General features: G+C 38.3%; 1 protein-coding gene across 1 annotated transcript in view; it reads right to left on the bottom strand.

Annotated features, from left to right (window-relative positions):
* itga11b (integrin, alpha 11b) overlaps positions 1-15,509 on the bottom strand; it is a 186,933-nt gene that overhangs the window by 97,080 nt on the left and 74,344 nt on the right. The window contains 4 exon segments of the mRNA XM_041996966.1: positions 4,808-4,980; positions 7,067-7,197; positions 9,275-9,478; positions 9,659-9,802. Coding sequence (XP_041852900.1) covers positions 4,808-4,980; positions 7,067-7,197; positions 9,275-9,478; positions 9,659-9,802 — 652 coding nt within the window.

The following is a 15,509-nucleotide window of genomic DNA, read 5'->3' as shown; positions in this document are numbered from 1 at the left end:
CTTTAGATGGACTTGCCCCCAAATACATTTCTGATTGCCTCCAAATTTACACTCCAGCGCTCTGAGGTCCAAGGGCCGGTCCCAGCTCGTGGTGCCTAAGACGAGACTTAAAACTAGAGGGGACGGGGTTCCCTGTAGTCGGCCCCAGACTCTGGAACTGCCCCTCCAGGTCTGATCTGCCTCCACAGTGGAGAACTTTAAGTCTAAAAGTTTAACTTTTAGACTGTTTACCCATACCAGTTATATCATTTGAATATGGGGAGATTATGGAATCTGAAATCAGTTCAGAAGAGATAAGGCAAGCCATTGATAGTTTAAAACTAGGAAAGAGAGCAGGACCTGATGGACTCCCTGTCCTTCAGGTCCTGATCTGTATGAAAATTTTAAATCCAAACCAATAAATCCTTTACAGGAGATGATCTTAGAAACATTCAGAGAAGGTAACCTACCAATTTATATGAATAATGCCTTAATTACTGCCAAAGTCAGATGAGCCCCCTAACAAATGTGAAAATATGAGACTTGAAAGTCTCCTAAATTCTGATCTTAAGATAATTTCTAAAATTTTGGTGAAACAACTACAAAACATATTTCCAAATATTATTAATAAAAATCAGAACAGCTTCGTAATGGGAAGGCAAGTTTTCCATAATGTAAGAAGGGTATTTAATGATATCTATTTTAAAAAGACTTCTTCAAATCCTACCCGATCTAGAGCTTATCGCCTCTGTCAATTATGAATCCTTAATGACACAAATTGATAAATCACTTCAAAGTTAGATGTCATTGTCAATGTCTTTAATAGGGCAAATAAACATACTTAAAAGCAACACCTTGTCAAAGTTACTTTATTTATTTCAATACATCCCTCTACCACCACTTACAGATTTATTCTCAAGAATAAAAAAATGTTTGTGTGGAACAACAGGAAGGCTAGACTGCACTTGTCTCTATTATACTTGCCATTTAATCGAGGCCTGAAATGTCCAAATTTACTCTTGTACTACTGGGCGGCACAGCTGAGGTCGATGGCTTTTTATTTCTCAACAAATGATCCGCCCTGTTGGACTGAAATGGAGTCTGTTGATTTATACTTACCTCTTCCCTAATTCATGCATTCAGATTCTGCTAAAAAAAAATTAAAGACACAAGTCAAAAATCCAATTGTAAGACACATGATTAGAATATGGTGTGATCTCAGGCATTATCTAAAAAATCCAAACTCACTGTCTCAGTTTAGTCCAACATAGGGTAATCAGCTTTTTACACCAGGGAGAGCAGATGCAGTGTTTAAATTATGGAATCTAAGAGGAATTAAAAAGATCCAAGATCTATTTCTTACACATTCAAATGCTATGATGTCATTTGAACAGCTGAGGATTTGAAGAGCTTTTTCAAATACCTTCAATTTCGAAGTTTCATTAGAACAAATCATATTGGTGCTATCACTCGAACCTCTCTCTCTGCTTTGGAAAAAACCCTGACAAAGGACAGTCTGAGAAAAGGGATCATCTCTGAGTTCAATAACTTTTGTGAAATCATTCATCCGAAAACTCGCAAGAACAGCTGAATGGCTGGAAAGAAGATCTACAAATACAAGTTTCGGAAGAACACTGGAAAATGACTTGTGTTAATTCTCAAACCAAATTAAAAAATACTTGTCTTAAACTGATACAACATAAATGGTTAATGCAAACATATGTTACACCAGTGGAATTAAATAAATATAATACAAACATACCAGACGCATGTATAAAGTATATGTAAAGTAAAGGAACATTATTTAATTGTTTATGGCAATGCGAAAAGATCCAATTATTCTGGGAGGAGGTGGGTGCAACAATTGGAAAAATGATCAAAAAACAGATTGCATTGAATCCTCACCTTTTTCTGATGGGTTGGTATCCAGAAAAACACAACCTTTATAAAAGTGAAAGGGTGTTCATTGACCTCAGCTTGCTTAATGCTAAAAATGTATTGCATTGATGTGGAAAAAGATCCATAGACCAGTGATTCCCCTTGAGGACCAGGGTTGGGAATTACTGCCATAGACCAGTAGTGACTTAGTGGCATGACAGATGTTAACAAGCCTTCCACTATATATATATATATATATATATATATATATATATATATATATATATATATATATATATATATATATATATATATATATATATATATATATATATATATATATATATTGAAAGGTAAAAGACAAGTGTTTGAAAATATATAAAGACCTTTTATTCATTATGTTAAAAAAAGGGTTAATTTAATGTCTAAAGAAGATGGTGAATGATCTGAATGGCCCCAGTAGTTTTCATGTATATGACTATTTATCTCTTTTTTTACTTTGTATAAAATGCGTACATAGAAATAATGCATAGATTACCGTGTTTAATAGAGAAGCATTGTTGCTTGTTTGTTTTTTGATTGTGTTTGTTGAAAGACATGTAATTCTGTAGCCAAATGTCTCTAACTGCTGCTCAAAAAAAAAAAAAAAAAAAAGAAAAACATGTTGGGGGAAAAAAAAGAATTAAGGAAAAGGTTCGGAAGACCACCCTCCAGTTGTTTCCAGGCTTGGACATGTCCAAAACACGTGAGTGAGGGAATATTCATCACCTGAGCATTTATCACAATGGAGGTTCACATTCTGGTAGATATTTCAAGGTCTAACTGTAGACTAGTGAGGAAAAACAATTATTGATAGGTCTTAAATGCACCCGGCTCTTGCTATGCCACTCCACAAAAACAGCGTCTTGTAAAGAGGGCTGAAATAAAGTGTTGTTAAAATTAAGACAGGACTGAAAAGTCAAGTAGACCAAAATATCTTCTAAGAAATGAAAATATCTAGCGGTAAAGGGAGTGGGGACCCAAGCAGTGCAGTAGTGTGGAGCCAAGACCCCAAGGTTAGACACTGCAAATTAGATGCCCAATGATAAAAGCGAAAGTTAGGTATTGCCAGGATTTTTGAAGATGGACTACATTCAACTGAAGGTGCTTGCCTTTCTAAATATAGGATGAAAGAGCTGGATTTAATAACTTGAAAAATATATTGGGGTTTAAAGTTTGACAGAGTTTGAAAGAGATATAAGAATTTAGGGAGAATATTTTAATACAGTTATTTTAGCCAAGTAGGAAAGTCAAGCATAGGTTGACCACTGCGCTAGATAATTTCTGATCCTATTTAAACGAGTGATGAATTTTTCTCGAAAAAGATTCTTGGGTTTAAAATAAAATTATCTTTCACAATGGGAAATTATTGTGCTTTAAGGGACCAATTCATTCACTGGAAACGGTTTACTTTTGTTTAGCTTTTATCCTGAAAACTGGCCAACATTTCTGAACAGGCAAGGAAGGTCACCTTATGTTTTGCTCCTTCCCTCTGTATTCCTGAGATCTCCTTACAACTATAAATGGCAACCAGCAGTGCAGGGAGGGGGGGGGGTTGCCAGTTATACTGAGGGGTTTATCTTAGGGTTGGAATTGTTTTGTACCTAGTGGTTTATCAAATTCAATCAGAGTGCAACCTTCTAAAGGAAAATCGCATCATGGGCTTCGCTGTGTATGTGTGTGTCTTTTATCTCTGCTTTTCAGAAGACAAGAAGCCACTAACAAATAAGGGTCACAGGAAGGCTGTGGACATCTGCATGTGATTTTACTCCAGCAACTGCACATTAGTCAGCAGAAAACTATGTACAGAAAGAGGAGGAGCACATATAAGGGCTCAAGAATCAGGTAGTGGGTTCTGTCTGTGGCAGGCAGCAGCACACTCTTATGTCTGTTTGCTAGGGCCAGGTAACAGAACCCAGAGACTCTGTAATCACACATTCCTGATACTATTGTAATCAATAAATGGTCAACTGAGAGAAGTAGAAGTGTCATCTGTACTCCATCTACGAATGCACAGGAGAAGAACCAAAAAGAGAAAGGGAAATAGACCATTAGTCCTCTGAAGGGCATGTGGGAAATAAGTACCCGTTTGGATTGATGGAAACTAATCAATTTTAAGGTTTTTGTAAAAAAAAAAACATGTAAAAAAAATTAAATTGCACAAACAGCCCACTTCATACGACCAAAGGCTTTTTCAGCTAGAGAAAGAATATATTTAGAGACTATAGCGGCAGGGAGGTAGAATATTCTGAATAAATGGCATGTACTAAAATAGGAGTGGCAGTTCACCCAAGAAATAGGTTTTTAGGATGAGCACTGTGTTGACTGATCATTGTCCTTTTTTTTACAATTAATGTAATAGCTGCTTCATTAAATGATGCAGGGAGTTTGTTTTGCTTAGATGAGTCAGACAGAGCAACATCCAATTGGGGTAAAAGCAAGGGAGAAAATTTCTTGAAAAACTCCACTGGAAATCCATCTGGTCCAGGGTCCCGATTGTAAAATAGAAACACCAGGGCTATCTCTTACTGCATTATTGGCTCCTACTGTCATCGTGAGAGAGCCTAGGCGTGTTTAAATTATCTAAGAAGCTTTTCATCAGCATATTTGTATTTTGTAAGGAGGCATAAAATTGCTGTAGTAGTCTGAATGTATTTATTTCAGCAAGATCTGATGTTATTTTGCCATCAGAGGGAAATTATAATGGAGGGATTTTTTAGATGGATATTGTAATGTTGCAGTACTTTTTAGTTTTAGTTTATTAATTAGTTCCATGTAACAAGTTGCTCAAGACTTAGATAAAAATACAGGTTGGGCTGGGGTTGGAGTAGGCATACAAAATATGATAAGTTGTACACTACCAGTCAGATAGACACTACTGAAAAATAGGTTTATTAGTTTGATCACCTACCTGCACCTGTTCTGGTCTTTTTCTTGGTTTTTAGACTGAGTTGGAGACTCAGACAGACTGTAACAGACATGCAGGTGACCTCCTTCCCTGCTCGCTGACAGTCCTTGTTTAACATGTTGACCTTCTCAGGTTCAAATGTCAGCTTCGTATGAATCCTGACCACATCACGAGACCTAGACAGATAAATCAGAATTATTCTGTTATCAGGGTACGGTGTTGGTGAGAGAGTTAGATCATACTGTTATCTGGAGACTGCCACTACCCTCCACCCCGTTCTTAGTCCTGCAGTCATTTCTCCAAAACAGGCAACACTTTCAAACAAACAGTTGTGTAATGTTAAAGGTTATGAAATGACCAAAAACACAATAAAAATGTGATCTGTGGCTCTTTCTGAACTGATAAGTTCCTATTATATTTGAAGTTTAATGTTATTTTATATGTTAAAAATAAAATATGGTGGGTTCCTGGGCTGAGAAGATCCAGCAGGGAGCTTCTGATCTCTGCTGGTTCTTCAAGTTAGTTTGGTGAATAAGAATCCCTCAGATCTCACGTTGCCAGCTAAATCATTTTAAATCTAGCAATGCCAGAATCTCTCACATCTTAAAATAACTTGACAGAGACAGTTTTTGCAGAGACCTTTCTTTGTAAATACTTTTTAAAAGGATGAAAAATGGCTTGTCAAAAACGTCTGTGAAAATATTATATATTAGTATTTTTTCCACTTTAAATAAGTCAGTCTTAAAACAATGAGACAAAATCTCTTATTTCTGCAATAGAAGGTTTGACAGCAGGATACTATTTACAACCAACGCTGCAGGAGGAAGGCCAGAAGGATCCTCTCTGACTCTAGCCACCCAAGTTCTCAGATGTTCAGGAGCATACGCATGGGCTCAATATTAAGTCAAAGATTTTGCAGTTGTAAATTAATGTTTGCACATAATTTCAGAGTTTGCATCTGTAAATCAAACTTGTCACCCTCTAAAAACAATCTGCCTGAAAAATTCAAGTTTGCAAATGTGCAGAAAAGGGTCATAAAAAAATTTTGCATTTGTGGGGGAAAAATAAAGTTCTTTTCCAAAAACAATGTTCACAGATGCAAAGCACAAAACTGCGTGAAGACTCTGAAGTTGCGGTTGCAAATGTTGTCCAGATCTTTAGACTTCTGACTGGATGGTTACAAATCAAACTATCCAATCAGAGAACAGACAGCTTCCCGTCCTTCCACACCGCTGCAGGCTCTTAAAGAAGTAGATCAATTTTAAAGACGGGTGGTGGTGCGACCACAGTGGTTTATAAAATTACACTGGGTGTGACAGTTTGTGAAAAAATTAATGTGAAGCTTGTAACATTATCAGACAAAAATATATGATTCAGTTCAAGAGTGGAGCTGCAAAATGAATGTGATGAACTGCTGGCTCTATTTATTTCTCTCTCTCTCTCTTTTTTTCATTCAGGAGCTCGATCCCAAAGTCTCTGCAGATGTAGACATCCCTCACACATATGGCGTGAACCTTACTAGTAACTTAAAGAACACACACACAGGAGACATGTTGCTCAGGACTCGTGTACTGCACTTTGCTGTTGCAGAGAGGAGGTGCCGTTCTTTTTTATTTAACTCTGACCAGGACACTCAAACAACACAATGATGTCTATTAGTGACAGACATCGCACTCTAACATAAGCTGATATTATTCAGTCCAAGACTCCAGCAAGTGCTTTGGACTGTCTTTCTCTCAGCAAACCACCACTTTCTCCTCCACCCTGTCACTCTCCATCAGCTGTCCTCCGTGCACCGCAGTAACTATTTCAATGGTACTCGAATTCCGGGGTAGCCACTGTTGCATTAGTAACAGACATACTTGCACCTTTGTCCATGTTGAAACGCTACTCCCTTTTAAGAGTCTGCAGCAGTGCAGGAGGTTGGGAAGCCGTCTGCTCTCTGACTGGATAGTTTGATTTGTTACCATCCAATCAGATAGAAGTACAAAGACAAAAATTCGCAACTGCAACTTCAGTTCAGAGTCTCGCACAGAGTTTTGTGCTTTGCCAGATGCAAAACAAGGTTTTTGCAAAACAACTTTATTTTTTCCCCCACAAATACAAATCTTTACAACCATGCAAACCCCTTCCTGCACATTTGCAAGTTGTTGTTTTACTGATGCTCATACGTGTGGAAGCATAGGGAACAATGTCAGTTTTTATGATGACTGAAACAGTGCATCAGATGACCGGTAGCATTGTAAAGTATTGTGGTATTACCAGATAATGACAGCAGCTCCCAGTGCTCCCACTGCAAGATCAACAAGCCCATCTGCATTGATGTCAAGAACCCCATGAAGACTTTGACCAAAATACATCAGGCCTGTTGAAAAACCAGCTGCAGAAAGACGCTGAGGAAGGAAAATGTGGGAGAATTAGCAGTCTTGATGCTAACACTGAGATCCAGAATCAACACTTCCTGTTCTGATCATACCCTCAGGCTATACAGTTTGCACTGATCAGTCCCTGCATCAAGTAGATTTGGGATATTAAGCAACCTTAAATTAACCCTCAAATGTTAAGTCATGAGCCAAAGACCCAAAACCAGATCCATCAGAGAACAGGTTGTGGAACTGATGGGAACCAAGGATCTGCGACCACAGATTTTTCATAATTAATACTCAATACCATTTTCAATACCACAGAGTGGTTAGGTACTATCTATGATGCAGAACACACTTTTTATAGTACCCTTAAATCACTTCACACAGAAAACAGTTCTTTGATCTGAAGTAGGAAGACCAAACCATAAGATCTTTGTTTTGTCTTTAGGACCTGACAACATTGTTGATAAATTAATAAAATTCTAGTTAAAAAGTTTTGTCGTTGACCCACAGTGATGGCGTTTGTTATGTAAGGACCGCTCAGAGACAGAAGGCAAGTTAACACACTTTATTTTCATTCGGATGTCAGGAGGAAAACTCTTACTGTACAGGTGAGACGACAGGAAGTCCAGGAACAATGGAGCCGGGAAGGGAGAGAGCATGAGTCTTTACTGGAGCAGACGTTAAGGTCCAACAGGGAGTGAATGTGGTGCAGTGGTATTTAAGGGCTTGTGAGCAAATGGGAGACAGGTGTGACTAGTTAGGAATCCGGGGAGCGATTGGCTGTAGTGCAGAACTGGAGTGAATGTGACAGGTTAAGATGATCAGGGACAGGTGTGGATGATCAGGGGAGTGATTAGATGAGTAATCCAGAGTGTGGTGGCTGGCTGGACCAGGTGAGGGCATGACAGCATTATGAAACGTAGACACGACATCTTTATTTGCTCATTACACCTGCTGGTTTCCTTAGAAAAATCCACCCGAGTTCATACGGCCGAGTTAAGGGACAGGCATAGTAATCTTTTTAGGCCAACTCAGGTCAATAACAAACCATGTAGTTTTATTTCCTTCTACCCTGATTGTTTTCACTCCATGTAAAACGAGCAATCACCCAAATGACCCACTCAGATCTGATGGCATATTTGACTAAAACATTCCTTTAAACCATGACTGGAACAAATTGGAATAAGTTTGTTGATATGCTTAAAAAATGTTCCAACTTAATAAATAATTTTGATGTGTGATTTAAGTTCAGATAACTGATGTTAAATAAATGTCAAATCCTGAAACAACTTCTGCTGATATTTTGATTCTCTTCAGCTGCTCTAACCAACAGAGGTTTGTTCCAATCTACCTCAGGTGAATCCCAGTCCAATTCTTTTATTCTTGATTGGCTTTCTTTGTTAAAACATCTCTAATGACCCTTGTTGCACTTTGCAGATGGTCAGAAACTAAAAGTATTACTTAACCACCAAACATCAACTTTATTATCTTTATTATCAACTTCACTTTAAAGATCCATGCTTCTGTTGTTTTGGTAATGCCTCTTCCCATCAACAAATGCTTGTCCTCCATTTTAAGCAGCAACCTCCTCCACTGGTCTTCATCACTTCTCCCGAGTCATCGTACGGCTGACTGAAAAGAATTTGAATAGTGTCTATTAAAACTAAATCTGGGTTACCAGTGAGGGAGGCTCCAACGTCCTCAAATGTCCTTCACAGTTTTCAGACTTGATTCAGGTTCCTGTTCCCAAGATGCAATGCCCAGATTTAAAAAATACGACTAAACTACTATAAAAAGTTACAATGGAAAATTCCTTCATGTTTTTATGCTACATTCTACCCTAATTTTGAAGACTTCTTAGTATGAGATTATGTGTTTTTTGTGTGAAGCTGTTTGAAAGTCAGTATCTGTGTCTGAAGACAGACAGATGGTGATGTATCAATCTAATTAAATCCTAAGTTTTATTATAAACTAATATCTTCAACCCCTTAATGTTCAAGGACCTCAAGGTCTTGGAACATGTTTTGCTGGACTGAGGGGACCAGAACAATCTAAAAGGAGTGGGTTGAATGACCCTTAGATTAACTGCTGAACAGATTACCTGTTTGTATTTTAGTTGGATGATTTTGTCCTGGCTATAAAAGAAGTAGACTGCTCCCTGGTGGTCTTCTTCCAGTGGTGCTCCCACCACCAACTCCTTTAAACCATCACCATTCATGTCAGCTATCTGGGTCAACGCTGCACCCAAACGAGAGTTTTGAGATCGGTCAGACACCTCAAGTACCCCCATCAGGATGAAGGATGTCTGAAAACAAAGTTAAGTCTGATTCATGAAAGTTATATTTTTGAAGAGCAAGTTAAACAAACGGGGGAAATTTTGATGCATTATGTTGTAATATTAATAGTGACTAGCAAATTACTTTTATATTTTAACACCTATATTTTAATACCTACACACCTATGATCTTCTGAAAGTAGAAAGTACCTGAGCTGTGAGAGAGTATATATAAACCCTTCCCCTCTCCCAGCCATGACTGTAGTACATCGGTGCTGCTACCAGGAGAAAATCACTGTGTCCATCACTGTCTATGTCCATCGATAACAATTCACTCCCAAAATATGACCCAATCTGGAAAATAGACAAAAAAAAAGAGAGAATGTGAGAATGTTTTCACTGTACAGAGAACATGGATCCATTAGAGGAGCCCTGCAGCCAATACTGCAAGGCATGATTACTGGCTTATCAAGGTTATTTTAGTAAGTAAGTAATAAGTGATGATGACGTGACCCCAGGACCTGCTGACCCAGATAATATGACCTAAGGCATAGACATACAGTTGTAGATGCCCCCTTTATCACTGCTGGCCACTATAGGGTGATGTTCTGATTGAGTGGCCATCTTGGTACATTGCAGCTCATCCATTTATTACATTACATGTAGAAGGAATGAGGTGCCTGCAAGACCGGGAGGAAGCGTCACAGACATTTCAGAGAGACGTCAAAGACTTTGAGAACACCCTGATTCAACTCAACCAGAGAGAGGGCGCGAGACCGACAGCATGCTGTGACGCGAGACTCGGTGAGACTTGGCAGGATCAACATGGCGCACTACTGAAAACAAACAAATGCCACAAGCTAACAGCAAAAAGTTAAAATAATAATAATAATAATATATATATATATATATATATATATATATATATAAATATATATATATATATATATATATATAAAGGGTCGATATTCTAAACCACACCAACCCGGTCACTCTGGATCACAGCAAAGAAGATCTCACCAGCCCGACAGATTTCATCGGAGAAAGCTTCCAGCGGATCGTGATGGGGAAGTCCAAAGCTGTGACGACGAGCTCCAAAACCAGCTCCTAAAGGGTTCGTCCGGCGGATCCCCTGAAGTGACCAGCCCAGTTTCTCCAACCGGCAGCAATACGACGGATATCTTAATCTCCATCGACGGGAAGCTATCCAGTCTCAATGCCCGGCTCTCCCTGCTGGAAGTTCTTCGTTGTGAGTTTCAATCTTTAAAAGAAAGTTTGGAATAAAGCCAAAAGCAGGTGGAAGCTGTTGCTACGGAGAACAAGGTCCTCAGAGACTCGGTGGAAAGCCTTACCGAAGGAGTAAGCAGACTATCAGAGGAAAATAAAAAAATGAAAGGATTAGTCATAGACCTTCAGGCTCGTAGCCTGAGAGATAACTTAGTTATTTCAGGGATCAATGAGCAGGTGGAGGAAGATACAGAGGCAGCTGTTAAAGCATTTATCAGAACCAGCTTGAAACTTCCAGAGGAAAAGGTAAAAGTCATCTCCTTCCATCGAGTTCACCGCATAGGAAAAAAACCGGAGGGTAGACCCAGGCCGATAGTAGCTAAATTCGTTCTCCATAAAGAAAAAGAGGAGGTGAAGCGTTGCGGCAGACAGCTTCATGGGACTGACCTTAGCATGAGCGATCAGTTTCCCAAAGAAATCCTGGAGCATCGCAAGATCTTGTTCCCCGTGAGGAGGAAATTCCTGGACAGAGGAGCCCGCGCTGTCATCTCGGTGGACAAGCTTTACGTCAATGGGCAGCTACATCGTGACCATAACACCACTCCCTGCTCTACTGACCTCAGATATGTATCCACACTCTGTGATATAAATGCTAATCAGACTCACTGGACTTATGTCACAGAGTTTAATGTTTGTTCACATTAGACAATAATACTGCCAGTCTCTAATGTTCACAAATATGGACTTATTTTTTATGGGTTCGTTTTCTTTTTTCACCCCCCTCTTTTTTTGTCATTTTCCTCCCACATTCTTCTTTTTCTCTCTCTGCACTCTTTTTTGTTTTTCTTTTTTTTAGCTGCCACCTCACAAAAACCACATAACACTGATGCTAAGCTGCACAGTACATTTAGTAATACCTGCATATATAACCCAACACTCACATTTATTAATTCAAGTACATCTAATAACATTCAACACAGGCACACAACATTACGCATACATATTCATACACTTACACACACACACACACATACACATTTATATCAACAAGAAGCATCCGACGCTCACCTTTTCACCACAAGCATGACTATACTTAGATTTATCACGTGGAATGTGCATGGAGCTGGGACCAGAGAGAAGAGACTAAAAATCTTTAATAGATTAAAGGGTCTGCAGACAGGCATTGTGTTCTTACAGGAGAAACAATGACAAACCAGGAATCTCAGCATAGCAGTGTTCTGTGCGAAACAGGGAAGGCGGTAATGCAAGGCAAAGTGATCTCTTTTGCATCACATAAAAAAAAGAAAAAACACTCAAAAATATTAGAATTAGAACTAAGAAATAAATCATTAGAGGACGCACATTGCTTTACCAGATGAACCAATGATGACCCAAATAAGGAAGCTAGACTCGAATTAAATGAAATAATTAACAAGAGAACAGAATTTCAGAATCAGTTAAAAATAAAGAAAAATCTACCATATTAGCTGTTAAAGATTCAGTAGGTAATATTACGCATGAGCCAGATGCAATAAACAACACCTTTAGAGATTTCTATAAAACTTTGTGTACATCACACTTAGATCCATCAGACAATGATATCCATCATTTTCTTAACAATATAGATCTACAGGTTTACGGCCTTAGACTCCCCCCTCACAGTGGAGGAGCTACATGAAGCCCTTAAACATATGCCCTGTAAAAAAGACCCAGGTCCGGATGGCTTCCCAGCAGAGTTCTATAAACAATTCTGGTCAATACTGGCCCCTACATTTTTCAAAATGGTGACACAAATAAAAGAAAATGGTTACTTACCCCAAACATAAACTCTGCCACCATTACTGTACTTTTAAAACCAGGTAAAGACCCTACAATACCATCTAGCTACAGACCCATATCACTGATAAATGCTGACCTTAAAATAATCTGCAAAGCATTAGCTGGAAGGTTAGAGAAAGTAACTCCTCTCATTATACACCCTGATCATTATACACCCTGTTGAGGATGCGGTGAATACCGTCCTCAGCCTGGTTCTTGGTCACCTGGAGGAGGCACAGACTTTGGCTCGTTTGCTTTTTGTTGATTTTTCTTCTGCGTTTAATTGCATTCAACCCCACATTTTAGCCCATCATCTTCTCAGCGCACATAACCTCGACAAGGGTTTAGTGAGCTGGTTAGTCGATTTTTTAACAAACCGACCACAGAGGGTGAGAGTAAATGGTGTTTTATCAGATGTGCTTTTATCCTCCACAGGCTCGCCCCAGGGTTGCGTCCTTTCACCACTTTTATTTATTTTATACACAAATGAGTGCAAGAGTCAGCATCCAAACAATCATATTGTCAAGTTTGCTGATGACACAGTGATCGTGTCATTACTTAATTCCCTGGACACAGATCACGGCCCGGTGGTGAAGGATTTTATTGATTGGTGTGAAAGCTCATTTTTAAGTATTAATACTTTTAAAACAAAAGAAATGTTGGTTGATTTCAGGAAGAACCCTCCACCAATCCAGCCTGTTTTAATTCACGGCCAGACAATAGAAATGGTACAGCAGTACAAATACCTGGGCACCATCATTGACGATAAATTAACATTTGAGGCAAACACTGATGCTGTCTGTGCAAAGGTCCACCAGCGCATGTATTTTTATCGGAAATTGAGAAATTTTAATGTGGACACCACTTTCATGAAGATGTTTTATTCTTGTTTTATTGAATCTGTTTTAACTTTCTCTTTTATCTGCTGGTTTGGGTCTCTGACTTTGAAAGATAAAAATAGATTAAATAGCATCATTAAAAGATGCAGCAAGTTAGCAGGGGTCAGCTTCACTGAGCTCTCTGTCCTGTATAGAAACAGAGTCATTAGGAAAGTTAGAGCTGTCGCTGCTGACCCATCCCCTGTTCCATGAATACAGGCTGTTACCCTCAGGTCGCCGGTATGCTATGCCACGGTGCCGGACAAATAGACAAAAAATTTCATTTATTCCGGCTTCCATTGGCTTAATGAATAGTGGGTGTTTAAATTAACCTGTGTGATGTTGTTGTTTTGTTTTGTTTGCTTGTTTTATTTTTAAATTGAATGTGGCGTCATTTTCATTGTCATTGCTGGCTGCACAACAAATTGCCCCTCAAGGGGATAATAAAGTTTTTCTAATCTAATCAAACAGACTTTATAAAGGGCAGATATTCCTCTGTTAACATGCAAAGACTAATTAATATAATAGATTATTCTATCATCAATAACCTGGAAACAATAATAGTTTCTTTAGATGCAGAGAAAGCTTTTGATCGTGTTAACTGGAAATATTTACTAGCTACTTTAAACAAATTCGGCTTTGGACCATCTTTTAACTGGATTAAAATCTTATACAGTTCTCCTAATGCGAGTGTCAGAAGAAATTATCAAACCTCCAAGTTTTAATTTACAAAGGGGTACCAGACAAGGTTGTCCACTATCCCCCTCACTTTTTGCTATATTTATTGAACCACTAGCCGCTGCAATTAGACAAAATAAAGCTATTAAAGTCATTCAGTCCAAAAATATAATTCATAAAATAAGCCTTTATGCTGATGACAAGTTATTATTCCTCCAGAACTCACAAACCTCTCTATCTGAAACAATCTCACTAATTAATAAATTCTCATCACTGTCGGACTACTCCGTTAACTGGTCTAAGAGTACAGTTCTACCCATCAACTGTAGCTTTCAGAATCTACCCAACATCACCTTACAATCAGGTAACATTAGATACCTGGGTCTAAATATTCCCTCCAGGCTCTCAGAACTAACAAAACTTAATCACATTCACCTTCTTAAGACTATAGAAGATGATCTTGCATGTTGGAAATCTCTACCCATTTCACTCATGGGGAGAGTTGCCACCATAAAAATGATGGTTCTACCCAAAATCAACTATTTGTTTTCTATGATTCCTATGAAACCCCCCTCTACCTGGTTTAAATCACTAGAATCCACATCTCCCGATTTCTCTGGAAAAATAAACCTCCACGGATCAGTTTAAAAACTTTACAGAAGCTGAAAGACAGGGGAGGATTAGACCTGCCTAACTTTCAACATTACTTCCTAGCTAATAGGTTGCAATATGTCCTAAAATGGCTCAAACCTAGTCCACTAGATGATCTGTGGATAGACATAGAACAAACATTTTGTGACATTTTGTGTGGACATTTCTAATCTTTTTTCAGCTCAAGTATAAAAAAAAAAGCTAAAGTGCTTCAAAAGTGTCAACATCAACACTTCTCTGACAGCCTGGTGGGAATTTCTCAAAAGAACCAACTCCTCAATAATACCATGTAAACTCACACCCGTCTGGAACAATCCCGATATCCTACTAAACAAAAATATGCTAAATTTTACGAATGGATTAACAGCAGATGATTACCTACACGCTTTATGGCTCTGTTCACCTGTCCAAAAGTTAATTAAAAAAAAAGTACCACAAATAAAGAACAGAACTGCATTTATTCTAAAACACAGTTTATTTACAGTATTTACAGTTTGTGATTTAGACACAAGACATGAATGCAGTAATAGAGTATATGAACGTATAGTAAATTCCTCAAGACTGCACAAAAATATGTATTTGCAGGTTATTTGTACTGGCTAATCAGTTGTTGAAATTTAAGTGCACATAAAAATTAAAGGGCACTCACTGAACAATGAACCATAAAGAACCAAGACACTAACAGCAAAAAGACATTTTTGTAAAATGTGAAGGCTGAACTAATCATTCACTGATTTGTTATTACTCAAAAGGAAACTTTTTATTCTAACAGAAGTAGAATTATGGAATCCCAGAAGTGGTTTGTCACA

This window comes from Melanotaenia boesemani, chromosome 10 (genome assembly GCF_017639745.1).
Source record: "Melanotaenia boesemani isolate fMelBoe1 chromosome 10, fMelBoe1.pri, whole genome shotgun sequence".
In the NCBI taxonomy this organism is placed as follows: domain Eukaryota; kingdom Metazoa; phylum Chordata; class Actinopteri; order Atheriniformes; family Melanotaeniidae; genus Melanotaenia; species Melanotaenia boesemani.
This window is presented reverse-complemented; position numbering and strand designations above follow the sequence as displayed.